A 27,033-nucleotide genomic window follows, 5' to 3' on the forward strand; every position below is an offset into this window, starting at 1 on the left:
TTACCTGTTAGATTATACTGCAGTTTTGTCAGGAAGCAGCTTTCTTCTTCCTTTCTTTCTTTTTGTTCTTATTCAATAGCAGTCTCACTGGAAGAACTCTTGCAGCTACTGTTCCTGGAGTTTAATTTATGTCTTTTGAAATGACTACAACTCGTGAAACTCTGTCACTGGGGGAAATCAGATTGAAATTTTCTCCTGAATAGTTGGATTATTATTGTAACCACTTAAAAGGTGACAGGATCTTCACCTCAGTCGTTTTTTTTCCCCAAGAAGTGTTGAAAATGTCACCCAGTTAAACCCCAGATCAGAGTGCCATTTAAAAACATGTCTCATTAAACACTCAGCTCTTGTTATGACCCCGATGGATTGGTTGCTACTGAGTTTATGAAAAATGAAATGCATTACTTTTCAGAGAAGCTTTACCTATGTATTTTCCATTCTTATTTAAGACAGGAATGTCAGACACTTATTAAATGGTTAGAATCTGGCTTACTTCTCACCAAATTCAAACACTCAAAAGCTAGACAATTGCAGAAAATATCTTTTTTTTTTTAATAAGTAGCATTTGTCATGCTTTGCAGACTTTTGAAGGCAACACCAACTATGATACTCCTGAACTGAGGACTTTTGAACCTGTATCAACTAGATTCATTCGTGTCTACCCTGAGAGAGCCACACACGGAGGCCTGGGACTGCGAATGGAACTGCTGGGCTGTGAACTGGAAGGTAATTGCTCTGCTAGAGATGAATGCATTTTATTATTTTCATACATACATTCTCCTGCTTGGGCTACTGCTGAACACTGCAATTCCTGTACAGGCAGCACATTGGGCTCTCGCTTCCGTGACTCCTGTTAGTGCTACTTCTTTGGCCTAATCAGTCCCTTCACTAGGGATATTTGAATAAGCCCAAGGCACAAATATTATTCTTTCTTCTATTCCTTTGCTGAATCACAATGATGTTATCCACATGGTTTTCTGTTCCCTTAAGCAGCCTTATGATTATAATTTGAAGAAGCACAGATCTATTAAGGGAGAGTAAAGGCAGGATCTTATATTTTTTGTTAGCCACAATACTACCCAGGAAGAAATGTTTATTGAGGCTACTGAAGGAGCTTTGCAAGATAGATAGAAATGAACTCTTGTGCTTTTGCAAAGGAAGTGACAGTCACACCACACTGTATGATGGGCAGCGATTACTTGCCTGCACAGTGTCGGTGCTGCTCATTGCACAGGGAGGAGGGGAGGTTGTCTCTTTGTTCCATACCAAGTTTTAATTTTAAAAAAGTACGCAGGAGATGAAAGACCAGGAAAAGCAAAGTTTAGACATTTATCCTTGGACTGTGACATGATAATGCTTTGATTCCTGCTATATAAACAATAACTATATAACATCATAGATAACTACAGTTAACACTACATGAATTTCCTAATTTTATCTGGTGGATGATAGTATAATGCAGTGACATTATAAATCACACGGTTTAGCAATACACACAGAGTAACAGACTATCTTAATCAGGGTTGTATATGGTACTTCCTATAGAAGTAGCTAAACATTCTCTAAAGATAAATGAATCCAACTACTCTGCATCCATTTCTTTCTCACCATGTCTTTCCCAAGGTGGAAATGTGGGAGGTAATTGCTGTGAGAGCTGATGAGTTCTCTGTTGTTTTTAGTGAAGGCCAGATTGAATAAGTGTGTTTTTTACTTGGCCCGGAAAGTGAGGAGGTTAGAAATACTTCTTAGTTCCTGCAGGAAGTCCTCGTTTCCTGTGTGAATTCTTAGTTCCTGCAGACTATTGTGCTACTCAGAAAAGAGAAAAGAAAATGCAGCACCTGCCTCATGTAAACTTGCAACCTGAGGGCAAAGTCCTCTTGCCACTGGGCTCCAGTAGCTGCTCAGATGTGAAGAAGCGAGTCCACGGATTCATCTTCCTAGAGCATGTTTTTAACTGGGGTGAAAGAGCTAGGGAGGAGAGGAGAGAAAAGTTGCCTTTGCTTTTTTGGCAGTCTGCAGCAGCAAGTATAGTGTTTCCCTGGGACATCCACTCGCTGTCGTCCTCCCACTATGGTGCATTTCTGAAGGGTGTTCACCTGTAAGTCACCTATAGACAAGCAGGGGTCATTTGCCATTTACCTGTGGGAGAAGCATAAAGAAACTGTATTAAAGCATTAAAAAGCTGTTTTAAAACTGTATTTTAGGAGGCAGTTGAATGAAGAGAAGTCGCTCGAGACTCACTGAGAAGGATAGGAGCTGTGATGAGAAAAGTAGGCACACAGAGAGTAGCAGAAATCCGTGCTCTAGCAGTAATGAACAAGGAGAAGCTGTGTGCGCTCAGAGTATCCCAAGGGGAATGTATGAAATGATGGCAGAGATGTAGGCAAGCGTGAGGCTATACAAGGGCATGAAGTCAAGACAAGAAACTTAACTTGATGCAGAAAGCTAGAGGGAGCTCCCAGAGGGATTTTTAAAGAGATGTGGGAAATAAACATTCTGCATAATTCATAGCAGGTAGAGAAGCATTTCTTTCTTTAACTAGGGCTATTGTACCTGTAAAACATAGGTTGGCATTCTAAAGAGCCATCTTTCATCCCAGAATATTGCTACTTAAGATGCTACTGTCTGTCCTGATGTTTTCCATCCTAGAAATCAGTGCATAGGATCTTATGTGGCAAGTTCTGAAGTCACACAGCAAAGAAGGCAGTAGAAGGGCAAAGAACAGTTGACAACATGTGCTACTGTATACCTTATAATGATACTAAAACATTGTTTTTGTAATTACATTCTAATTGTAATATTAAATACCAGACTTTAGCTGGTTATGTAGCAGCAATCAGAAAGTCATCACTGCTGAGATGCAGGCAGGTGGCCAGGAGGGATGACTGACATCATTAATGTCTTATTTATTTATAACTTCAACCAAACAAAAGAAAGCTCTTCCAGATCTCCTCAGTGAGCACAAAGTGGTTCTACACAACACCGCCTTCCTGCCACTGTTAGCAGGACTCTGCTCAGACGTTTCCTCTGCGGCACCTGCCTCCTCGCAGGGCGGGCGTGCTGTGGAGTTACAGCCTTGAGCACACCTCGCTTCTGCTGCTCTGCACAGGGCTGCCCGCGGGCACTCCGGCCTGCAGCGAAAGGAGGCCTTTTCTACCCCTCCACAAGACTCATATTGTGCCTTGCCAGGCTGTTGCGCTTCACTGGTAGGGACAACAAACACTCAGCAGCCAGTGCAGAGCCTTTCCCGGGGTGTGCTCTCCGAATCCACTCAGCACGTGAACTCAGACACAGCCACATGCCTTCATGCAAGGAGGTACAACAGAGACTTCCCCTACAAAGAAATACTAACTAACCTGCAGAACAGAGCTGATCCTTTTCATCAGCTACAGCACATGAAGAGAGCATATGGTGCTCATCAAAACGTTACTGCCAATTGCATGCTGACTCTCAAGCAAATGTTTTAACTGAATGACTGGATATTTTTTCAGCTCCTACGGCTGTCCCCACCATTTCCGAAGGCAAACCTGTAGATGAGTGTGATGACGACCAGGCAAACTGTCACAGTGGAACAGGTGATGACTACCAACTGACAGGTGCAGAAACCATCCTCATTCCATTGCAGCTTCATTTTAGCTCATATCCATCATCGGTTACCAGCTAAACATTTGCACTGATTTAATCACTCAGCATAAATGGACATTGGTATGCAGTTCATATTGCCAGTGCTGTCAAAACATAGGCATCTGCCTTTTACATGTGACAATACTTTTGATTGTTTTCTCAGCTATGTAATTTTTGAAGCAAATAATAGTGACTAGCTGGAGGAGAGGGCATCTTTTTGAGTAGGAATTGTGTCTAATCAAATGTCCTAATCAAACTTTCTCTTATTAAGAAAAAAGCTGGACAAACCTTTTGAAGTTTATTGTCTGAGACTGAAGGAGAACTTAAAAAGACAGTATTATTTAGGTTTAAGATATATATGCTGCTCTTCCATGCCTAAAATCTAGCACAGGACTTGCATCTCAGACCTAAACCTTTCCCAGGCAGAAACTAAGCAGATTTGTTGCAACAGAGCATGTTCACACAAGTACCTACAGAAAGGGTTCCATGAGCTTTTCCATCATCACAGCAATATAGCCAGAGGGGCTGACCCTCTCCAGGCTGCCACCAGCAGCAGAAAAATAGGAGAGAGTAACGTGACTGAAAAGCAAAGGCTTAGAATAGGCTACATACAGATATATATGCATACAGATATATGTTTAGACACACATACATAGGCTAGATCTAGAAGGGAGGAAGTTTTTTAGTTTACATATCTTCTCATTTGTGCACAGAACTACTGTCCTGAGAGCTGACACTGCATCTCTACATTTCATCTTTTTGTGGAGGTCACAGGCTATGGGCCTGTTCGATGAGGTCTTCCCATAGCAGATCTATACATCTAAAGTAATTGAGCTTATTCTTGGACATAGCGACACAAGCTATTTCATCTCCTCTCCCTGAGGTGCTTCTCTAACAAATGTTTATTGCTTCTTATATCCATGATATAAAATATCATTACTGTCTTACAATAGCTGTCCAAGAAGACTTCAGGAAACCTTAGGTAAGAGGGAGATTGGCTTTTTGAAAGCAGCCAACTAGAACACCAAATGCAAACAAAATTGCAGTTTCAGCATCCATCTCTTTCAGAGCCTTTTCGTTGTCTCCTGTAAAAGCAAGTTGCAATATACATCTAAAATGATTCTTAAGCGGAAAAGGCACTACACGGTCACTGTCACTGCTTTTCAAATCAGTGTCCCAGATGAATCTTATTCTTTTTGAAAACAGCTGCACAAGGAGCGAGACCAAATAGCACATATTGAGTCAAGATAGCCCAGAAAGCTTTCAACATTAGTAATCACTGTGAAGCATTTATTTTTGTGAAAGCACCTCCAGATCCAGGTCAGAAAACGTTCGCCCTTCCTACGAAGTCCTATATTAAGGTCCGGCTTGGAAGGCTGATGGGTATAGACATAGTTCACCTAGATACAGACTCTCTGAGGGGAAGGAGATAAGAGTTTATGCAAGTACATTCCCTGTTCATGCATCCACAGGCCCTGCGCTTCTGGGAGCTCAGAGCTGCATCCCACATGTCCCTTAGGGAAAGCTTATTGAGCAGAAATTCCCCCTAGCAATTTTTACAGGCCATGTTCTTAGGGAGCAGTCTATAACCTCCAGGACAAGGGAGCAGCCATCAGCCTTCCCAAGCACCAGCCCTTTGGGGAAACTGAACTATTTCACTTAGAATTACAACACTGCCCTTCTTCAGAAGTGCAAGTAGGTGCTTGAGCGTTGCCTATTACTGTTCCACCTAAAACTCCTGACCACAGCATGTTCTGGATACTGCAGAAACACTGCACTTTGTGTGTGATGTTACGTATTATACAAATATGCATACATGTGTGATTTTATCAGTAATGCAATTATGGACATTCTTTTCTTTCTCCAAAATGCAGAGAAAAAACGTATGTAAATCTCATGGCCCATTAAGGATAGCAGAGCAATGTGGAGGTGATTTCAGCAGGGGCTTTAGGGGTAGCCGAGGAATACAGAGGTGATTTCCGTGGCTTACCCTTCTTTATTCATTCTCCAGTGAGTGCAGCGTGCTGCATTCTCGTGGGCGACACTGTTAGAGTCGCTTGCCTGATAGTATTTGCACATATGTGAGTACCACAATGAAGCCTCCCTTGCAATTAGCTGTAATTGTGCTGTAGGCCAGATTCCTTCCTGCTCTATTTGGACCCCATACAGAGCTACTCTATTTGCGTGGCTTATAGCATTTCCCATCAGATCATTCTCACAAACATAAAGCTGATACAACTTGGGCATTCATTCTGTTTGGAAGTCATCATAGTCATCCTTTCTATAATGCTTTAAGCGCTTGCTTGCTGGAGAAAGAAAAGCCATTGACTGGCAATCAGCACCCTACTGCGCATTTATAATTGTGCTAATTTACTTTTTGTTTCCTTTATCAATATGAGGCTTACTCGAAAAAGTCAAGTATTTTAGAAATATCAGTTAGTGAGCATAGAGAGAGGGCCGTGACCCCACTCACCTCTTGTTTGTCTGCTTCAAGAAGACAATTGGCAAGTTCTTAATTCCTCCTGCTCTTTGAGACCGAGTGAAGTCTGCTTTAAACCATAGCCTGAACTCACGCAATTCCCACACAACTCTCTTGTGAGCTGGTCTCCCCGTGCAGCTGCACAGCAGCACACACAGGACACGCGGGGGTGGAGGGTCTTAGCTCCCCCCAAACACTTCTCTTTCATCTCTGATACGAGAAGCAACGCATCCTGGTGAGTGACCAGGCTGCCAAGTGTGAGGTGCTGTGGAGAGGAGCTGCTCACTTCCCCTGTGAATATCTACCTATAAAACCAGGGCACCGTAGGGACATTGCAAGGATTCATTAGCTGGTGTTTCCAAGGACTTCAAAGATATAAAGCTCTATGTAAGTGATGATGATTAGTCCTATTAGTCCTAGTTTTCTTTTTTTTGACAAGGGAAATGATATCTTTAATATCATATTTGCGCACTAAAGCTCACACACTCACCTACCAACCTAATAAGGATCCTAACATTTCAGATTTATATATAGGATATTCCTAATGATTGCTATGTCCTTTGTTCTGTCTCATGTATCATGATATGCATTATTTCTTTTCCAGGTGGTACTACGGTGCTGAATACTGAAAAGCCAACAGTAATAGACAATACTTTACAACCAGGTAAAAAAAAAAAAAATTTCTTATTAAAAACGTAATAAATTCCATAACCAAATTTCATACCAGAGACAAAATAATGAATTGCAGCACTTCCTGACTTCCCATTCCCTAAAAGTCTCTGAAGTAAAGAAGCATCTGGTGTCTCAGCTCTGTACAGTAAATATTTTATTCTTTTCATCCACATGTAGACACAGCAGAGAACAAGATTTCCTTCTGCATCAGCAAATGCCAAATGCTGACAAAATTAAACTAACTTAATCACACAGTGCACTCTGTTTAAATGTGTCATGTCAGTAACACAAAGCCTGTTTGCAAACTCCAGGAAAACAAAAACAGAGCCACACAGGCTCTTTCACTATTTATATCCACGGTTTTACAGAAGTAAGACAAGAAAAGTTTGCCAGTTTTCTCCACCAGGGAGCTGGCAGTTTTACAATATTGTTTTCTAGAAGTGCTCTCAAAATGGGGTTACATAAACTGCTACCATGAACTTGAAAAGGGAAAACCAAGTTGTCACTGGCAGCAGGTCCTCTTTACTTAATTGATACAATAACTAGCAAGTTTGCAGCTTCCACAGTTTTCGTTGCATTTTTTTTATATATCTTGTATAATTTACTGGAAATAGGGGAGAGGAGAGACTTGGGCAGAAAATTCCAACTATGTAAGGTCTGAGCATCAAATTAAAATGCTTTGCATTAAAAATTGTGGGGCTGTACAGAGGTCAGTTTTCAGTTACTCCCATTTCCTCCGTTAAAGCACAGTCAAGCACAGTCTTGCAAGTGATTTATTAACAGGGTGGGTAAGTGTTTATCATTGTTTCCTTGACCATATGGCACAATCCGTTTTTCAAGTAAAAGAATGATACTAATAACACAAAAATCTTCTAAAGGACACTGATGGTATCCACCTGATTAAGCAATAGACTTATCTAAGATGTTGTTCCTATTCTCAGCCTCTGAGAATTTTTTTAATATCTTCCTAACAAAAGTTAGTTACGAATTCACCAAGCCCCTCTTTGCAATGCAACTTCCCTCCTCCCCAGCGACAATCCTGTTTGCAGGTTGGTTTAATCCCTTTGGCTCAGGTGGGTTTCTTCAGTAACAGATTGACTGTTGCTGCCAGAGATGAAGATATCCTCATTTTCCCTCCATACTTCCTTCTTGCGCCGCCTCCATTTACACCACAGTAAGCCAGATTTTTTCTCTCACAGAGAGGTCTTGGAGGTTGCCTTTGGAACATGCCAACGTTACTTCCCTGCATTGTATTGTTAGGAACCGCTTCCTTCCGGGAGTAAGGGACAAGTTCACATCCCAAACTCTGGGCTCCCACATGGCAGCACATTACAAAGATCACAGATAGAGATCAGTCAGATGCTAATAAATAAGAATAAGGTTTCCAGGATCTCCAGTTTAAGACATAAAGATTTCCAGCTGCTTTGTAATCCCTCACTGAAAATTGTCCAGAAAACTCCCACAAAGGGGCATCCAGAAATTCCTGTCTGCATGGGGAAAGCCTGGCTGGTCTGGGGCTGGGAGGAGCGTTTCCATCTGCCATGGGCATGGCTGGGCGCGATGAAGCGGAGCGGAGCATGGGCATCCCCACGATGGCCATCCCAAATAACGCTTCGCAAACTCGCCGTGAAGGTGCTGAGTGCCCCTTGGCCCAGCTGGCAGAGGATCGGGGTCTGTTCTCTCTTGGCTCTCCTCAGGCTGAGCAAGACACTTTCGCGGCACACGCTGGTGTCGCGCTTTGCTGTCCTCCCGTCTGCGCCCCAGCCTGCAAACACCCCTAATCTCATTATCCCGCAGTAACACGCTTGTGTGTGTCAAAGCTTATCCTATTCCAGCCAGCTTTCGAACGCTGTGGAAACAGTTAAGTAAAAGAGAGGCTCAGGAAAGCCTCCGTGTATATACAAGCTCTGCCTCAAAGAGAGTTTCACAGTTCATTTCAAGGGGACTGAATTGTAAGAAAATAAAATGGAATAACAATTGCAAACAGCCAAAATTCCTTAAATGCTTGGATCTTCTCAGGAAAGGCCATATTTTGTACCTCAGACTCAAAAAGATGCCTTTAGCAAACTTCTCTACCAGGGTAAATACCTATCAGACCTGAGACTCACCAACATCAAGTCTTTTTGAATAAATCTCTTTCAATACCAAAGAACTATCATCTGACCTGCTTGACTCGCAGCTATTTACATATAAAACAAGCTGTTCATTTACATTACATGCCTTCAGCATGTAACCTCAGTCCTTTGTAAAGCAGACTGCTCAAGAGGTATCTTGTTTCTCACACATGAAGCAGATATTTCGGAAAAATATAACTTAAGAAATCCTGAGGTTAAAACCTAGGCTAGGAAATCATCTGAAGGTAGAATAGATCCGATTATTATTTATAGTGGGGCAAATTTACATCAATAAAGGGATGCAAAGGGATATTAAAGCACTTAAAACATTATTTACTATCATTTAAGATAATTCTATGCTGCCAGAATAAGTGGTATTAAAAGGCCAAATGCAAATAAGAATCATACCCAATATATTACTTTGAAGTGGTCCAAATTACGCTTGTAATTTCCCATTTAATGTTGATTTACCCTTCGGCAAGAGCATTCTATAGAGAGATTTCTTAGCATCTTTAATGCCATCATGCTCCTTCTTGCCTCTTGTTGGAGGAGTTATAAAAATATGTCAAAGTCTGTGGGCCACAAAAGATTAATGAACTTGCAAGAAACTCACTCAACTAGATTTTCAAATGACTTTCTTGTTCGTGTGCAGTAATGGCCCCAGCTGTGAGCAAGATGTGGTCAAGAAGTACAGCTGTTGGTTATTCTTTGAGAGGATAAATCTGTTTTAATTCAGTATCACGTACCCTACATTTTCAAAAAGACATATGGGATTTCATCACACCTCCCTCTCAGATTCTCATCTGAACTGCTGCTATTTGGTTATATAATAGCTGGTTTACTTCATCCTCTTGATTCACATAAACCTAGAGATCACTGACCCACTGACAGGAGAATTATCCCAGGAGGGGAATGGGCCAGCACTGGGGAGGGAACCCTCCAAATCCTGGTCGTTTGTCCTTCCTTTCCATTTTCTTTCCTTCCTTCCAGAGAGCTGCCAAGCTGTAGTTCAAGGACAAAGGAGAGGGTAGATTGTCAGTAGCTTGCTGTTAGCTACTGTATCAGCCCCTCGGGATCTTTAATAGCAGTGTTGAACTATTCTGTCTTTTGCTGGGGCAGATCCATTGTCCATACAGCTAATGAACATATCCTGATGCTACAAGTGTCTATTATTAATCGGCTGGCATGTCTATTTTTCTTTTTATGGGTCCCCGGGAGAAGCATTGGCAGAAACATAAGAATAGGCAATAAGAGATGGCATGTTTAAAGAGCCCATAAAATGAGATCGCTCTGAAATGTCTTGTCTTTGACTTTCACTCCCGCTGTTGCGACTGTAGAAAGCGTGAGCAGAGGAAGCAGTAGGGACCTAGCAAGAAAGAGTTGTCTGAGTTAGTCTGGTTACAGGCCGAATCCTGCTCATTTTCAGGGGATTCTGATTAACTTCTGTACGGCAAAGAAGTTCATTTTTATGCTACATCATGCTGTCTGTTAGACTCGCACAGGAATGGCTAAAGCAAATCAAACTTATGTCCTTTGCCATTTTGCCAAACCATATATTTCAAATGAAAGTCTTTACTAGATACTGCTGTGAAATGTAACCCTCTTTTGAAACTCTCACTCTAATGCCAATGTTTAGAGCTTGCTTCAAACCATGAAACAAGAAGCTCTTATCATTCCCTGCACTTCAAAATTAACAATTAAATTCTGGATATTTTCCTTATTCACCTCTATGTCCAGTTCCAGTGTCCCTCGTCCAGTCTTTGATTCACCTTAAGCCCTAGCAGCACACCAGGGGAGCATGTATCGGTCACATCTTATGAGAGAGTTTTTCTTTTTATCACTATTGAACTTTATGGGATATCACACAGTTCTCAGGCTATGAAACGGAGAAAACAGAATATTCTGATCTTCCTTCTCTAGGTTCTTCACTCATTTACATACTTTTCCTGTGTCCTCTGCTATTTATTTTTATTCATAGTTGAACACTCCCAGTCCTTTCAGTCTCTTTGTGCTATGCACTCATTTATACTGTGTGATATCTTCAGACTGATGTGATCTATATACCACTGTTCTCCTTTCTTGCAGTTTCAATACTGCACAGGCTATCACAAGATTTGCAAGATATAATCCTTTGGGATTAATAAGATTAATTTTGTCTTGGGTTTTCTAAGACTTTTTTAAAGTTCTGCTCAAGGCTCTGATGTCAAAGCTATGCAATATATCTCTCCCTGGGCCTCCTTGACAATGAAAGGATATTTTTCATGAACTTAAAACCCTTTAATTCATTTCAATGGGACTCTGTCTCTTTAAAAACTTCCCTTGATTTTCAGATGTCCTCTTTAGGGCAAGATCTCTTTCATGGGGCCCCATTGTCTAGGGAACTACATATATATATATGTATGCATATATATGTATGAGAAAGAAACATAATAGTTTGCCTTCTGCACCCACATGTGCAGAGGCTGACTTCTGCTTCCTCAACATTTTGAGCATGAAGATCCAAAGAGAGATTATTCACCTCAAATCCACAATCTTCCACTTTCCCAGAAAGGGTTAGGTCCTACAGGAAACATGTTTTCACCACATTAAATTTTGGTGAGTGATCGTATCTGTTTTATAGACTCGCTCTGAGTTAGGATGTCACTCTCATGACAGTGCCAGGGAGACCCCTCTGGAGGGGGAGCAGAGACGGCTGCTGCTCAGAGGAGCCCCGCAGGACAGAGGCAGGGAGAGGCAGGGGCTGCAGGAAGCAGGATGGGCAGATAAGATGGAGAAGCCAGAGTGAGAGCTCAGTGCGGAGCCGTCCTGCAGCGCGGCCAAGGTGCTGCGAGACCCAGGAGGGGACAGGGAGCAGCCGTGCACTCGCACCTCACTGCTGATAAAGGACATTTTCAAGGGGCCTGAGGGAAGCGGGCAAAGCTGCTGCAGTGCAGGAATCCAGTGGGTTGAGTGAAACCTGTCTGGGAGCAAGGATCCACCACGCAAGGACACAGTGGGCAAGATGGGATTGATATGAACCCTTCTTATAAAGTGTTCCATCTTAACCTACTCACTTGAGGATTTCTCTGTTTTCCTAATATATATATTTTTAAGTTAACTTTCTATTAAATTCTGGGGTTTGAGTACAGAAAGCCTGTCCACTCTTACCTGGGGAACTCGCTATGTCGAGGAGCTCTTTGCCTTTTCAGACTGGAAGACACCAACCTCATTTTGTTGGCCAGCCTCAGGTCCCAATATACTTCCCGTCTTCCTCTGTATTTTCCCACAACAAACAAAAGACATTCTAGGAGTTGTATAATCTTTCACTGGCTTTTTCTTTTAATAACGGGGAAGAAAGCACAAGAATACAGTTCTGCCTCCAGAGCTGGTACTGATGGGAGCACAAAGTCCTTTGTTCTTAGTTCATACTTGCACAAAACATCTCATTAAAGTTAACCTAAGTTTTTCCTTAATAAGGAGTGAGTCATGCCTGAGAAAAGACTTCAGGATTTGGTCGCATTGCTGTGGGAAGGATATTGCTCTACTGGGAGTTGCCATTGCTCAGTTAGGAAAAAGTTCATGCCAACAGGGCAGGAATCAAAAACCCAAAAAGGTTCAGACTGGTTTTGAAAATGAGAAATGCAAGGAATTTATATGCTATCTTTGTAGAATCTTTCCATTCAAAATCCACATTCCATTGAAAAAAAATAAGCTACTTTGTATTAAACTTTTGGGCAGAACTGAAGAGAAGCTGAAAACAAGATATGATCTCATCCTGACCATAATACCAGACTTCCCTTGTTTTACGTGGAGCTTGTTTTGAAGCTTATTTTGAGTTCATTTGGCAATCAGCCACATTTGTCCCTTTTCGTTCTCCACTTGTCCATTTCAATGCTGCCATCTTGTGGGCCTACTTAACTGCTTGGAAGATGCTGAAATAAGTTATTGCTTAAACCATGAAACATATATTTCACCAGAAATCCTTTTGTGCCAAGGACATTCCATTAGTGGCTTTGTCTCTCTTATCCAAATATGTATTGAGAGTTGCTACACAACATTGCAAGGCATTGCAATGGCAAGAATAGATATTAATAATGAGCAAATATTTCTGACAAGTAAGCCCACACTTTTTTTTTTGAACGATAGGTATTCCACCATGGTTATTAGATAATGCATGCAAATCTGAAGAAAAAATCTAACCACATAAAATCACAAAATGTGTTCCATAAAGAGATAAAATAAACATGTCATTTACTAGAAATACTCATTCCACATCTGTTTGCTAACAAGGCTCCCCTTGTTATGGCTTGTCAGAGTTTCAAGTAGAAATTAAGTAAAAATGAAGTTTCAAGAAATGGCTTTCTTAGTGGCAGAGTAAGTGTATTTGGGGCTGAAGTACAATATCTGAATTATACAGCTAATAATCATTTTTCCTCCTTCCATTTTTCTCTTTTGCTGCAGAGCTGCCAGTGTACAATTTCAACTGTGGATTTGGCTGGGGTTCCCACAAGACTTTGTGCCACTGGGAACATGACAACCAAGTGGATTTAAAATGGGCAATCCTGACTAGCAAAACTGGGCCTATTCAAGATCATACAGGTAATCATGAGTTCATGATTTAGCCATTTTACAGAGGAAGAGGTTGCTTAATACCAAAGTATTAAATGTAATATACCATAACATATCAAAGTGCTTTCCAAAACCAGAGAAATTGTCTATAGAGTGAAGTAATTACAAGTACGATATGTATAGCCAGAAACGTTATTCTCTAGGCAACCTTACTTACTGACCATAATTGTCCCTTCTGCTGGGATATAAAAGTCATTTATTATCAGGAATTGAAGGCACTCCCTGCTCCTAATTATCCATTGGATAAACCCTACTTGGTGGAAAGACATCTGAATGACCAAATATTCTGCAGAAGTCATTTAACAAGTGATACAGTCATGAAAAATCTCATAAAATTTCTGTTTGTAGTTACTGTATTGGTTCACCATAGAAAGATTATATGTGTAACTGCCCCAATGAATTTATCTCATACCTGCAGTCCTCTCCAACAGCAGTTGGAGGTTCCAGCCATTCCTTTGCTCTCACACTTTCTTTTTCCAGAAATATCACTCCAGGAAATTGATTGGTTGGTTTTGTAGTATCTAACTAACTCATGAGTCTGCATAATAAGGCAATAAATATGCTGCTGGCTAGTGGAGAAGGGAGAGCGCTGCGTGACCTGCACATCCTCTGGTTTTAGTGTTCTCTTGCATACGTGCAGATTAATCAAATGTGTTAGAGTTGAATCCCCCTTCTCACTTCTGCAATCCCTTTGCCTAATGAGAATGACAGGGAAATTAGACAAAATTGGACTTCTTAAATTCTGAGACACTTCCAATTGAATCTTAAGACAAGTACAGTAGTTTTAGAAAAAAAAAAAACTTATACTTTGACTATAAATGGCATTGTACAAATAAATGGCATCAAATTAACTAAATGCAGTTAGCTGAAGTGAAGGCTGTAATGGTGGAAAAATTGATGTAAAGTAAAGTGAAATCACTCAGTAGGATCTGACATTGAAAGGAGGTTAAAAGCTATGTTAGCCAGAGACTGACAAAATCTAAAAGGCATGCATAAGTAAAGCTCTAATTAAGACAATGAAGACAGAGTTCCTGACCCAGCACTGCAATAATATTCTGGAAATGAGAGCTATCTGCACTTTGCCACCAGAGAGACTGAACCTGCCTTTAATCAAGAGATCGAGAAATTATATTCTTTAAATGAGATTTTGTTTTTTCTTCTGGGTCCTGCTACTGTAGAAGACTCATTCATTCTGTTTGTTAGCTATAGTTTCAGTAAGTCTTCAAGGCAGCCGTTTTTCTCTCTACTGCGCTAACTTTCAATATTTTCCAAAATTTCCTTCAACTCTGAAGTGATCTTTAGCTGCTGGGTTTGCCATTCACCTGCCAACAGATACAGGATGAGTGTGAAAGCAGATCACGAGCAGTGTGAATGGCACTGCGGTGATGGACTAGCTCTCAGTGTGACCATTACTCAGCCAAGGCTGCTTATACACTGAGAGGACAGCAACGAGCAAATCCCAGGCATATTTTGCTCCCAGCTGTACTTGTGGAAAGCTGAAGAAACTCCACAGAAATTATTTTCAACAGCAATTGCTTTAAGACAGCAGGATATGCTGTATGCCATTTCAAATTACACTCTATGATTAAATCTGGCTAGAGTTAGGTTTTCCAACTGAGAGAGCCATCCTAATGCTGTGATTGTGTTCATCTTTTCCTCTCTTTGGACTTCCCTATCACCAATCTTTGATGAGATTTGCACATGTTTAATCTGTTGACTGAATAGAAGCAAAGTTGGAAAGAAAATATGGGGGCAAATGCTCCTGCTTAAGAAGTTGGACAAGAAGTTATTGCAATAAGATGGAAAAAAATCACTGCGAATTTTTGGCAATTTACCTTTAGTAAAATACTTCCAAAGGTCAGATACTTCCACATGTGTATTGGCCAGTGTACAACTAACTGCCCATAAATGATCCTAATAAGAGGAAATGTCCTTGTCTCACATTAGAAGAATTACTTATCTTTCTCTTTCGTTAGTCCGCCTCCTGCCAATAACTGGGCTTGACCCACTCTTTGCTCCTTTGCATCTTTTGCTGCCCTGTCTTTCTCCCCTGGAGTGGCAGTATTCATCTGCCAAATGAGCTCTTCACAAGTGCAGGACTATACCTTTATTCCAGCAAGTCTCACCTTCTTGTTATTTGAAATTAAAGAATGTCACATATAAGCAAAGACCAATGCTGACCATGCTGACAAAACATCAGCCTTTCAAAATGTCCTTTTGGCCTCTTTTTTTTACTATTCTTTTGTTTAAGCGTTGATATAAGCAGATACTTATACTTACTTCAATACACAAGAAATAGTGTTCCTCATCCTTTTCTTCTTTCTACTTTCAAAATAACTCCACTAATTTCAGTAAATGCTGTATATATTGCTTTGAGTGAGAATTTCATATAGGTAATCTACTTTTACCGACATCAGGATGAACTTTGTTATTTTTCCATCACCATTCTCGGCTAAGAAGCTGGTCCGAAGCTGACTGTAAAAGACAGGCCTAGCTTGTGCTAATCGGAAAAGCTCCACTGTAGCCCTAGCATTATCTTGTTATCAAACTAATCACATTCTCACATTTCTTTTCAAATATCATTAAGCAAATAATCTTCAAAGTTACAGATATCAGTGGTTCAGATTTCAAAGTGCATAAATCCATTGTGTGCTTCAGAAAATACTAGCCAGAATTTAATCTTTTGGCTATGGTTCAAAAATATACAGAGCCCAATGTGTTGTTCCTGAAATCCAAGGAATAAGTCTGGAGGTGTTTTTTTTTTTTTTGGGGGGGGGAGGCGGATCTGGGATCTGTGGCAACACTTCTGTTCAGTAGCACTGTTGGGGTTTCAGCCGCTATCTCTGACCATGGCTGGGCAAGTTATTTTATTCTTTTGGAATGGGAGTATTGCTCTCATTCCAATTTTGCCTCCTCAAACACAGGTTACTTTAAACGGAGATTAAAAATAGCTTTTCCTGCAGTTAGCGTGGAGCAGGCCCAGGGGATTTCTGTCTCACCTGCTGAACTGGGCCCAGCTCCCCTGAGCAGGCGCACCCAGAGGAACAGAGCAGATATCGTTGTGACAAACACGGTTTTGCCTCCTTTCCCCAAAAAACAAAATGGCTGCTGTGCACCATGTAGTGAGCGCAGCCTCTCAGCTGACTGTGGGCATGAGACATCCTGGTGAGCAGCAGAGCAGGCTGAAATAACCTCCCCTTAGAGCACATTGGCTTTCTCAGCGCTCCCCAACTGACCCCTCTAGCTTCCCATGTTGGGATCAACACCATGTTGGGATGGATCAGTGCGGAAGGGCGGCAAAATGCCTGGGGAAACCTGGGGTTTCTCAGGCTAACAAGGGAAATACAAGGTGAGCACTGTTCCTGACACGGTCCTTCTGTCGCAGCAGGAGATGGCAACTTCCTTTACTCGCAAGCTGACGAAAGCCAGAAAGGCAAAGTGGCCCGACTGCTGAGCCCCGTGATTTACTCGCAGAACTCAGCCCACTGCATGACTTTCTGGTACCACATGTCCGGCGCCCACGTCGGCACCCTGAAGATCAAGCTGCGATACCAGAAGCCCGACGAATACGACCAGGTTCTGTGGACTCTGAGCGGGCACCAGGCAAACTGCTGGAAAGAAGGACGAGTTCTTCTCCACAAGTCTGTGAAACACTATCAGGTGAGCGTCTTCACTGCGCAAACGCAGCCGAAGGCAGGAGGACCTTGCCAGTCACGTTTCGTGTCATGGCAAAAAGTGTCACTGAGAGATTCACACAGACAGTACAGAGATGAGGTGCTGCGCTTTTGTAACGGTAATGACAGTAGCATATTTCATGGTATTTCAGATGACCATGACACAAGCAATTTATAAGAGAAAGCCAAATAAATACTTTAGAAATTATTTTTCATCTGTCACAAAACTGCATGCTTCCCACAGCTTTGCTGCTGATGTAAAAGTCTTTAATAAAGTAATAAAATTATATAAATGTATATCTGCATATATAAGTTCATGAGGGTGAACAGTGCACATTGGCAGGCCACAATCAAAGTATATGAATATGTGGCACCATGACAACTGAAAATTTGTGCTTAACAAATAATTAAGATTTCCTGAGTGCTGCAATTGGGTGTTGACATGAAAGCAATGTGTAAATTATCTTATTTCACCAGGTGGTTATTGAAGGAGAAATTGGAAAAGGAAATGGAGGAATTGCCGTGGATGATATTAACATTGACAATCGTGTAGCACAAGAGGATTGCAAAAGTAAGTCTGAATATCAAGAATGTGTAGAAATCTCATCCAAAACATATTTTATTTTGTTTTGATAGCTGTTATTTCTGTTACAAAGGGATACGTATTTGTTGACTATACTGGAAGCTTGCACAATGATCTGACCATTGGCTTTATCATTACACAAGCAAAACTCCCAATTTTATCTGTTGCTCCCAATGAAATCAAGTAATCATTAACAACCGAATCATTTCTATGGCACTTCCACTCTACATTCCTGATCATTACTGGCATTAGGTAATTCACATTTTGTTAATACTATGGTGGATTAAGAAGGTTGGTTTTACTTATCATCCAGAGCACGACCATTGTGTGAAATCATTTTTACAACACCAGTTCCTAGCTAGGAATAACAGTCCCAGAAAAAAAAAAAAAAAACAGTCAGTGCACATTCACATGCTCACATCTCTGTGGGTTACATTACTGCTCTTTCTGATTTCCTCTGCTTTTCCTAATGCCCTTCCTATTTTTAACCAGTGCTCAAAATTCCAATTTCATTCCTTCACCACTTTTGGACCACTTACTACCAAGGCTGCTTGAATTCTATCCAAGATTTTTACTGTGTCAAAGACTTTATGAGCAACCTGATCTAGTGCAATGGCCCCTGCTCCATTACCCACTGTTTTGTAATTCTAAGGCTCTTGTGACTCTTGCTGTAGTTACCAGCTCCCAGGCATGTGAGACCCTGACTAATGTCACAACACGACCTGTTCCACGTCTCAGACAGACTACTCCTGGGCCATTAGTTCAGTCCTGGCCAGTCTTGAGCTATTTCAGTCACTGGTGCTCACATGTGCATTGCATACTGCACATAATTTGGCAGCAGCAACCCCAGATAAACCCACAAGCAGCTAAACCATGACCTCCATGGTGGAGATGAAGTAATGACCTTTATAGAGGAGAGGGAACAGAACCAAGAATTTTCAGCAGCAGAAATATAAACTTATGCCATTGGCACTGGCAGTCCAGCTGTGAACAACACTGTAACTACAGGAAAGCAGGGCAAGGCACACTACAGAGGTCCTTCTGCAGCATCCTCAGGGCAAAGCAGGGTGCTGCGACCAGAGCAAAGATATTTGCAGATTCATCTGCAATACCGTGACCAAAAAAGCAGAAGACAGTAACTGCTTTCCTACCTCCACATGCTCCAGTTATCCAAACTGAAGACAAAGACTTTGGCCCGTGGGAGCTAAAGCCCAAAGCTCAGTCTGCAGCCCCAACACAAGTGGTCTCGCCACAGTCAGTGGAGCCACCCTTGTGATTAAGTGTGCCTTCGCTGGTGAAGTGTTATGGAATTGGGCTCCCAAATTGTAAATACAATGAATGAGATGCTAATTTATCACACTGATTTCTCTTTCCCAGACATGGAAAACCCCTGCTGATAACTCTAAAACTGTGCCAAGATTGGGCGGAGAGGAGTTTTTAAATCCCTTTTTTTTTTTTTTTCTCTCCATTAATTCTCAGAGCCCATCATAATGAACAGTTCTGTCAAGCTAACATAGTGCTGCTCTGACACAGAAAAATCTGCTATACCATTATTGCCTGCATGATAGTCAATCAGTGTTTGTAACCCTAATAATCAATGTCAATTCTCTTTGCTTCATTAGAATCAACTGATGTGGAGAATGAAATAGATGAAGAAGACCCAGAAAGTGATCAAACAGGTAAAAATTGTGCTATTGTTAAGATGGAATGAATTTAAAAGTGCATTTTCATGTGACTGTGTGTACTATAATTATTTATTCATAGATTAGTTTTCTAAAGGTATATGATATTGAGGTTTTTGTTTTAGCTAAACCAGATACTAAGAAGGCTTATACTTTTACTAAGGTTGGCATCTTTTATCTGCAAAGTATGGATTGTTATTCTGTATACATATTCCAAATCTTATTTACATGCATTTGTTACATTGTATACAGACACATGCATGTATCCTATAGCTCCTTACCATTTTGTTATCAAAAAGGCATGCCCAAAGTTGAAGAAAAAAATCACCATATCTTATATTTTTTATCTCATGCAGTGTCAACCTAATAAGACTCAAAACCCTTCAGACTCATTATTTCTCAGATCTTGCTGAAAATGTCATTTTATCACCAGCCTATGAAAACATTAACATTTTCAATGATGATAGTTGTAAATGGATCATTAAATGGATCATAATCATCATATTATCCCAATAATAAAATATGCTTGCAGTTTTCAGGAAAAGAGCGTATTTCTTTTTTTTTTTTTTTGTCAAATTCAATGGGATGGTTATCATTGATTTCAATGATGGCATGATTAATTCAGGCAGATTTTGCTTTTTAGTAGAGGATATGCAAGCAGGGTGTGCAAGCTTATCAAATCTTTTTAATAAACTCAGAAAGAATTGATAGGAAACACTCTGATATTCAGCAAACATTTCACTTGAGGAGGCAGAATGCTCTTCTGCGTCCGTTCTTTTAGTGTTTCCGTTTCAAGGTCCAGTCCTGAAGCCAGTGAAGTGGAGATGGAACAAAAATGTCTGCAGAATCCAAACTGATGTCAAAAACTATAAACATTCACACTGACCTATATAAGATGTAATTAAGATTTTGGAACTAAACACTGCAAACTGACAAAACATGATCCAAAGTTCTAGTCATTCATTACCAGTCACCTGCTTAATAAAAGGCAGATTCATACCCCCTACTAACATGCTGCAAATTCAAGGGCTGAAGAACAATATGAAAAAAATCAACAACTACTTGAGTGGCATTATATAGTTTTTGACTATTCATGTCTGCCTCCAGTAAACTAGATTTTCAAATTTTGCAGCTATTTGTGTCAAAATTTCCCACTTGTCAAACAAAGCATGAACGCTAACCAGAATCAGTTCTGAAAGCTTTGCAACTGTTTGTTCCATTTCAGGGTTCACACCTCCATATCGCACAGATGAGGACTACGACGATAACATCTCCAGGAAACCAGGCAATGTCCTGAAGACCCTAGATCCAATCCTCATTACTATCATAGCCATGAGCGCACTTGGGGTGCTCTTAGGAGCTATCTGTGGAGTTGTTCTGTACTGTGCCTGTTGGCACAATGGAATGTCGGAGAGGAACTTGTCTGCACTGGAGAATTACAATTTTGAACTGGTCGATGGTGTAAAATTGAAAAAAGATAAACTAAACACACAGAATTCTTTTTCGGAAGCATGAAGGTATAAAGCGACTAGAGAAGTTTCAGAGAATTGGAATGGAAGGACATAACTCGGTCGTGCTGGGGAACTGTTGATCTTCTTTTACTGTACAGGCTGAAAAGTGCATTGATGACACTGAGCCAAGCTATTCTCAGGAGCTTCAATGAGTGTGTAATGGATAAACACGGACAACAATCTGTGTTAACAATCTGAATCATGTACAGTCTGCTTTTTCTGTTGGTTTTATTTGAAGTAATCAAATGCTGGTGTTGAGACCAAGTATGATTGACTTATAGTTCATTATGTTTTTCTTTCTCTCCCTCCCTCTCTTTTGTTTCCTTTAATGGATAATTTTGATTTTTACTGTGCAAAATCCAAGATGCTGTCATAAACTGTATTCAGTGGGGTCCTTTGGATGGACATGCTGTCTGTAGCTCAGTGCCCAGAAAATGTTGGAGTAACAGCAATTTAGTGGACTCCTGCACCTGTATTTGTGTATAATTGCTCGTGTTGTGCATAGGCAAAGAAGGGTTAGGATGTTATTGAAAAGTACTGCTGCATCAGTACCAATATAGTGTGTCAGCTCTGTTTATGAAGCAATACAGTCAAATTTTATTGATGTTTTTCAGTGTTGTACTAAATTTTGTGCTTGTGAACTCCATAAAAGAGTATGTGCCATCATCAGACACAACTGGCAACCGAGTGTACTGCCTAAAATCTAAACAAAAAAGTCCTTGGCACTGGCTAGTGTATGTCCTCTCAAGTGCCTTTTTGTTTGTACTGTTTCTCATTGTGTTAACATTAACTACAGCTCTGCTTCTCTCTAGTTAAGGCCCTTGTCTTTAATCATATTCTGATGGCTCACTGATTAAACAAAAAGAAAAAAGTATATTTTAGTTTGAGAAAGTAGCCTCAGCAAGGCAAGGGCTAATCAGATTTGACAACTTGGCTTGATTGTTCTGCTTTCTGTATTTCAATTTCATGTCTCTTGACCCTTTTGTATAAAGCTGCAATATCCCCTTTTATTGTTCTTTCATATAGAATGTATTTTCAAATGTAAAATCTCTCTCCCTTGCTCTTTCTCTCTCTTTCTCTCTCTGAGTAGATTGCATAAGCATTTGCCATTGCCAAGGAAAGAAAACTGCAGCTTTAACTTGCTGGTAATGGCAAAGGATTTTATTAGAGTTTGTGTTAAAAAAAAATTAAGGGAAAATTTTAACTTTACCCTCCAAAGTCGAACTTTGGGTTTCTTCTTAACAGCATAAAGTGACAGTATCTTTTTTCCTGAAGTCATGAAATATGTCTTTTATCCTGAACAACTTGCCTGTTAATTACACTAGGGAAAACTGAAAAGATTCCCTTACTGAAAAGATTGCCTTTAAAATAAGGAGCTTTCCTCCTCCTGCCCCTACCTGAACTAAGAGTTCTGTTCTCTCAGTAAAGTCTGTATTTTCATGCTAATCAATGCTAATTGGGCTCAGGCATGGGTACTGAGGGCAGAATAAAATCCCACTGTGTACATAGGGTATGTCCTTACAGCTCTGTTACATCCGACTGGCATTTCCCCACAGGTTCCTTCTGTTTGACCAGAAGTGCACACAGCTTCCTGGTGCCCTGCTCTGCAGACAACGTTAGATTCAGTGAATCAAATAATTTAAACTCATTAAAACGTATTTGATGATATTGTGGTGTTTTTTAATATCCTAGGGCAAATATTATTGGATAAGAAATAGTAACAGCCTATACAGCTGGTGCAACAGGGTGAGAAGACACAAGTTGCTGAAGGTGAAGTCTGATATCCTTAGGAGGAGATGATGGGAGCGCCACAGGTTTTCTGCACTGACCTACAGGCTGCCTAACTGTATTTTGGGAGGCTGTGAAGGAAGGCAAGTTTAACCTGACCCGAGATACCAGCCAGCAGGAAAACCAGTGCAAACCCTGGGGAAAGTAAGTGATGTGGAAGGATGAAGTGAGCTGATTTTTTTCAGTCAGTTCCAAAATTGCTTTCCTAGTATAGCTATCTTGAAGCATCTTGGCCTGGGTTAAGACTGAGGAGGGCCTAGCTCTGCCCTGAATTGCCAGAGCAGCAGAATTCACCACTGCTTATCCATTAAGTGCTTTGAACCAGTGCAAACTGTAAGACAGAAAATCCTGTAGAAATACCCAAGTTATTCAGGAATGGGGAGGTAGATCAGAGGTAAAAATATGAGTTCAGAAGGTGAAAATATTTTGCAGGAAAACAGAGCAGAAAAACAAGGGGACAGTTGCTAAGTCAAAGGACTCCTAAAGGTAGAGATGTCAGATACTCTCTTCAGGTCTCCAGACCGTAGATGCCTAAACTGGAAGGGTGGCTCCACAGGCTCCTTATCTTGGATCTTGGTCTTGGTAGATCTTGGTCTCCCAGAAGCAGATTCGAGCACCTAAGACCCAGAAGTTAGGCCATGAAAATTCCCTTCTGGACTTAAAAACTGACCTGGCTAGCACAAGTGACAAACTCAGTTTGGATGTACGTAATCTGACCATATCGGTATCGCAGCAGCTAGTTAATTAACCCAAAGAAGTAAAAACAGATTTTCAAAACTACTTTCATCATTGTGTGACTCAGTTGTGTTAGGATCTGTTCTCCCCAGCTGAAACCACATCTAGCTCGTTAACCTCACTGAGTTTCATGCATATATTGCCTTGAAGAGAAAATCTCCTTTGGGGAGGCCTGTTCCAGAACCTTTGAAGTTTTCCCATGGATTTCAATAGATTCTGGATAAACTCGTGGTCTTGGTCTGTTTAAAGAGTAAAGGATTTTTTTTTCCTGCTTTAAATACTGAGAATAGTGAACAGAAAATGAAATATATCTCCTTTGTGATCTTCAGCCCTTACTATGATAATGAAGATCTAGCACTGAAGATTTGATTTCTCTGAAGGTAATAGAATGAAAGTTACCCTTAAATAAAGGAAAAATGATACTGCAACTTTACATTGAAAAAGTATCTTGCACTGATAAATATATTTAAAAAAATTATATGTTTATAAAGTTATTAATTTGTAAAGGCAGTGTTACAAAAATGTTTGGTTTATATTGTTTTAGATTGTTTCATAATTTTTAAAGTGTAAAATAACATATTTTTTTCTTTATTGAAAAACTATAAAAATCTTCTGTAGTAAAATGATTTCATTTTACTGGTATATTATTGCTTCATGTTTTGTACCATCATAAAACTTTGTGCGAATTTTTTTTACAGAAATTTTTATTTTCTATGACAATATGACACTTGTAAATTGTTGTTTCAAAATGAACAGCGAAGCCTTAACTTTAAATGACATTTGTATTCTCAGACACTGAGTAGCATAAAAAAATCACATAGAACTGAACTGTAACTTAAATTTCCAAACTATGACTACTACATTCCAAAGAAACAGTTGAATTAAACATTTTCATAAAATATCCTATACCTGATGTATTTTATTACACTGAAAATTGTTTTTTTTTTTTAAGGCTGTTTTTCTTTAGATTTTTTTTGTGGTATATTTTGCTAGAATTAAGGCATAACTTATTTTATGCTTCTAAAGCTATGTTTCTGGTCTCACTGGGCAGGCTAGACTGTCGTTATACCCAGTGGGTGACCAGACACTTTGGCAGGACAGTTCATTCTTGCTGCCTCAGAAAACTGGCTTAGGTGAGAGCTTCACGCCCCATGGGCCTAGCTCTCCCTGAGGGCAGGCAGCTCCCTTCCACGCCTGATTTTTGGATGTGTATAATCAGGTAGGAGGGATCCCATTCAACTCCGTGCCAAAAGACATGGATTTAAGAGGACAGGTCTGCCCTCACTGTCCACACATGGTGATTGATGTCCTTGCAGTGGGAAGCCCGAGGGCATCCCCTACATGGGTCACACGTGCATCTTGTGGCACTCAAGAGGTGTTACTTTCCCCAGTGAGTAATTTCCATTTTTGACAAGTTGTCTGAGTAAATCCTGCAGGTCCAGCTGTACGAGTCGTAAAGGTTGTAAAGCCCTGCAAGCTTCCCCTGGAGACAGCAGGGCTTACCCAGCCATGGCCATCTCCCAAGTCACTGACAGGAGGAAACACCACAAGACCTGCCCATCAAGCCTGGCTGGTGTTTGTCAGTCCAGTGCTGAAATTCCCTTGGAAATATGTACTCAAGGGAGGTCTGCAAGACATTTTTATCCAGATCAAAAGTTGTTGAATGCATTTATGCAACACTTGCCTACGTGTTTCTTTTTAATATTGATCAGTGTGTCCTCCTAGTGCTACTGCACTTTGCACACAAGAACAAGGCATGTACTGTTACTACGGCATTAGGCTGCATACTCATCGCCATATGTTCCCCTTCAACTATTCTGCTGCTGCAGGGAAAAATATTCTAGCTATTCTTAACTTGCTGCTGATTGCAAAGCTTGAAAATGAAGTACCAAATCTTTTCTCCTCGAGGGAAAAGTGTTGTGGGTCCCTGTTTCAAATAGATGTAACAGGAATTCTTCTGGACATAGCTGCTTTGTGTAACCACCATGGAGATTTGTGCTCAAAAGATCACTTTGAAAGCTGTTGTCCGTATAATCACTATACCCAAATTCCTTTTAAATTTAGTTCATTTCTGCATGTTTCTGTGATAACTAGCCACTGAGTTTTTTGAGGACAAAGAAGTGAAATTTATTACTAAAAAATAAAAATCTCAAGAGTGCATTAAGTTGTGAAAACAAAGACAAGTATTTCAAGTTGAGAAGAAAATTCTTTCTTTACTGTATGGGAAATTAATTAGCTTAATGATAGCTACTCAACACTAAACCTTCAGCTTTCCACATGAAACACTGGTAGATCAGCTAAAACAAGGACAGAAATGGTGACATGTCAAACCATTTCAGAACCTAAATTGTAAGCTTGAAAAATGGTCAGAGAGAAATAACAGACAGGTCAGCAGCAGACAGTCACTGCCATGGATGCATAACCCTGGGGCTCAAACATTAGGGCAACAGTGAGCATGTGAGGTGGGGCGAGGAGCAAATCCTGCCCTTATTTCCCCAGCCAAACGTGCCAGCAGAGACAGCAGCCACGCGACTGCTGGGCTGAGCCCATCTCGCTGCCCTGCGCTTCAGCAGGACACAAAATACAGCGACACGGCAGCAGACAGGAGCACAGAAGGGGCAGGGACAGCACAGCCAACACCACGGCTGGGTAAAGCCTGGCATGACAGCAATGTGCAAACGTGTACGAACCTCTACAAACCTCTACAAACCTGCCCACGGGACCAAAGCTACTGGCTCCAGTGGAAATAAAAGTTCCTCCAAGGTAAAAGTACCCTTCGCAGGGCACAAGAGGACTTAATGTGCATACTGGTCTAAGCTGGGTTCTCATGTCTTTTATCACATGCAATTAGCCTATTTTTAATTTCATTCTCCTAAGCAGCTCTCCCAAAGCCAAATGTTGAAGTTTATTTTGATTTTCAGATCACTGGTAAATTTGCTGGCATCGTGGATATCCCAGAAGTAATTCACTCTCCATTCCCTATTTTTCCTGTTCTCTGCAACACACTGTGCCTAACTGCATATTGGTTTAAGCAACATTAATTTATTAGAGCTTTAATTTCTTCTTTTATAACATTTCATGCATCAAGTCATCCATAACCACAGTTTTATCTACAAGTGTTTGTTAAATTATAACAGAGTGTATCTTATTTTTTGGTCATGGGATACTTTGTATAGCTCTTTTATTTGCCCATTAGTCCCCCTGCAAACCCTAATTGCTTTGCTACAGTAGGTCAGTTCCCTATATAAACCTCTATTCTTGCAGTCACACACAATCAAACTCTAATCTTATCACCTCAGGACTGACAGTGCCTCAACGCTTACAACTGAAAATCTCATTAAAAAGTCTTCTGGTATTTTTCACAGATGGATGGAGTCTTATCATGTGTCCAAACCTAATTCCACCTTCAATAATCATATTCTCCTATTTAAATGTACATGGTTATTATTCATCTCTAAGACATTTGATTCACGTCCCCGTCACTGTGCAGCATCACTGTGCACTATGCGCTGCTTCCCTATGGACAGCCGTACTTCCATAATTGGTGAGATGGCTCCTGCGGA

At 40.6% G+C, this 27,033-nt stretch overlaps 1 protein-coding gene across 4 annotated transcripts in view; it reads left to right on the forward strand.

Moving 5' to 3' along the window:
- The window catches only part of NRP1 (neuropilin 1), a 107,066-nt gene extending 85,151 nt beyond the window's left edge, over positions 1-21,915 (forward strand). The window contains exons 10-17 of one of the 4 annotated variants that reach the window (XM_088533952.1): positions 582-726; positions 3,492-3,596; positions 6,708-6,767; positions 13,330-13,467; positions 16,883-17,157; positions 17,649-17,742; positions 19,377-19,433; positions 20,662-21,915. In XM_088533952.1, coding sequence (XP_088390078.1) covers positions 582-726; positions 3,492-3,596; positions 6,708-6,767; positions 13,330-13,467; positions 16,883-17,157; positions 17,649-17,742; positions 19,377-19,433; positions 20,662-20,951 — 1,164 coding nt within the window. In that variant the 3' untranslated portion in view covers positions 20,952-21,915. The remainder of the gene's footprint in view (positions 1-581; positions 727-3,491; positions 3,597-6,707; positions 6,768-13,329; positions 13,468-16,882; positions 17,158-17,648; positions 17,743-19,376; positions 19,434-20,661) is intronic. The other 3 variants (XM_088533954.1, XM_088533953.1, XM_088533955.1) reach the window with 3 other exon arrangements.
- The last annotated feature ends 5,118 nt before the right edge of the window (positions 21,916-27,033 follow it).

The sequence above is a fragment of the Tinamus guttatus genome, unplaced genomic scaffold, assembly GCF_059628265.1.
Source record: "Tinamus guttatus ecotype Peru unplaced genomic scaffold, ASM5962826v1 Tinamus_guttatus_pri_ptg000530l, whole genome shotgun sequence".
NCBI lineage: Eukaryota > Metazoa > Chordata > Aves > Tinamiformes > Tinamidae > Tinamus > Tinamus guttatus.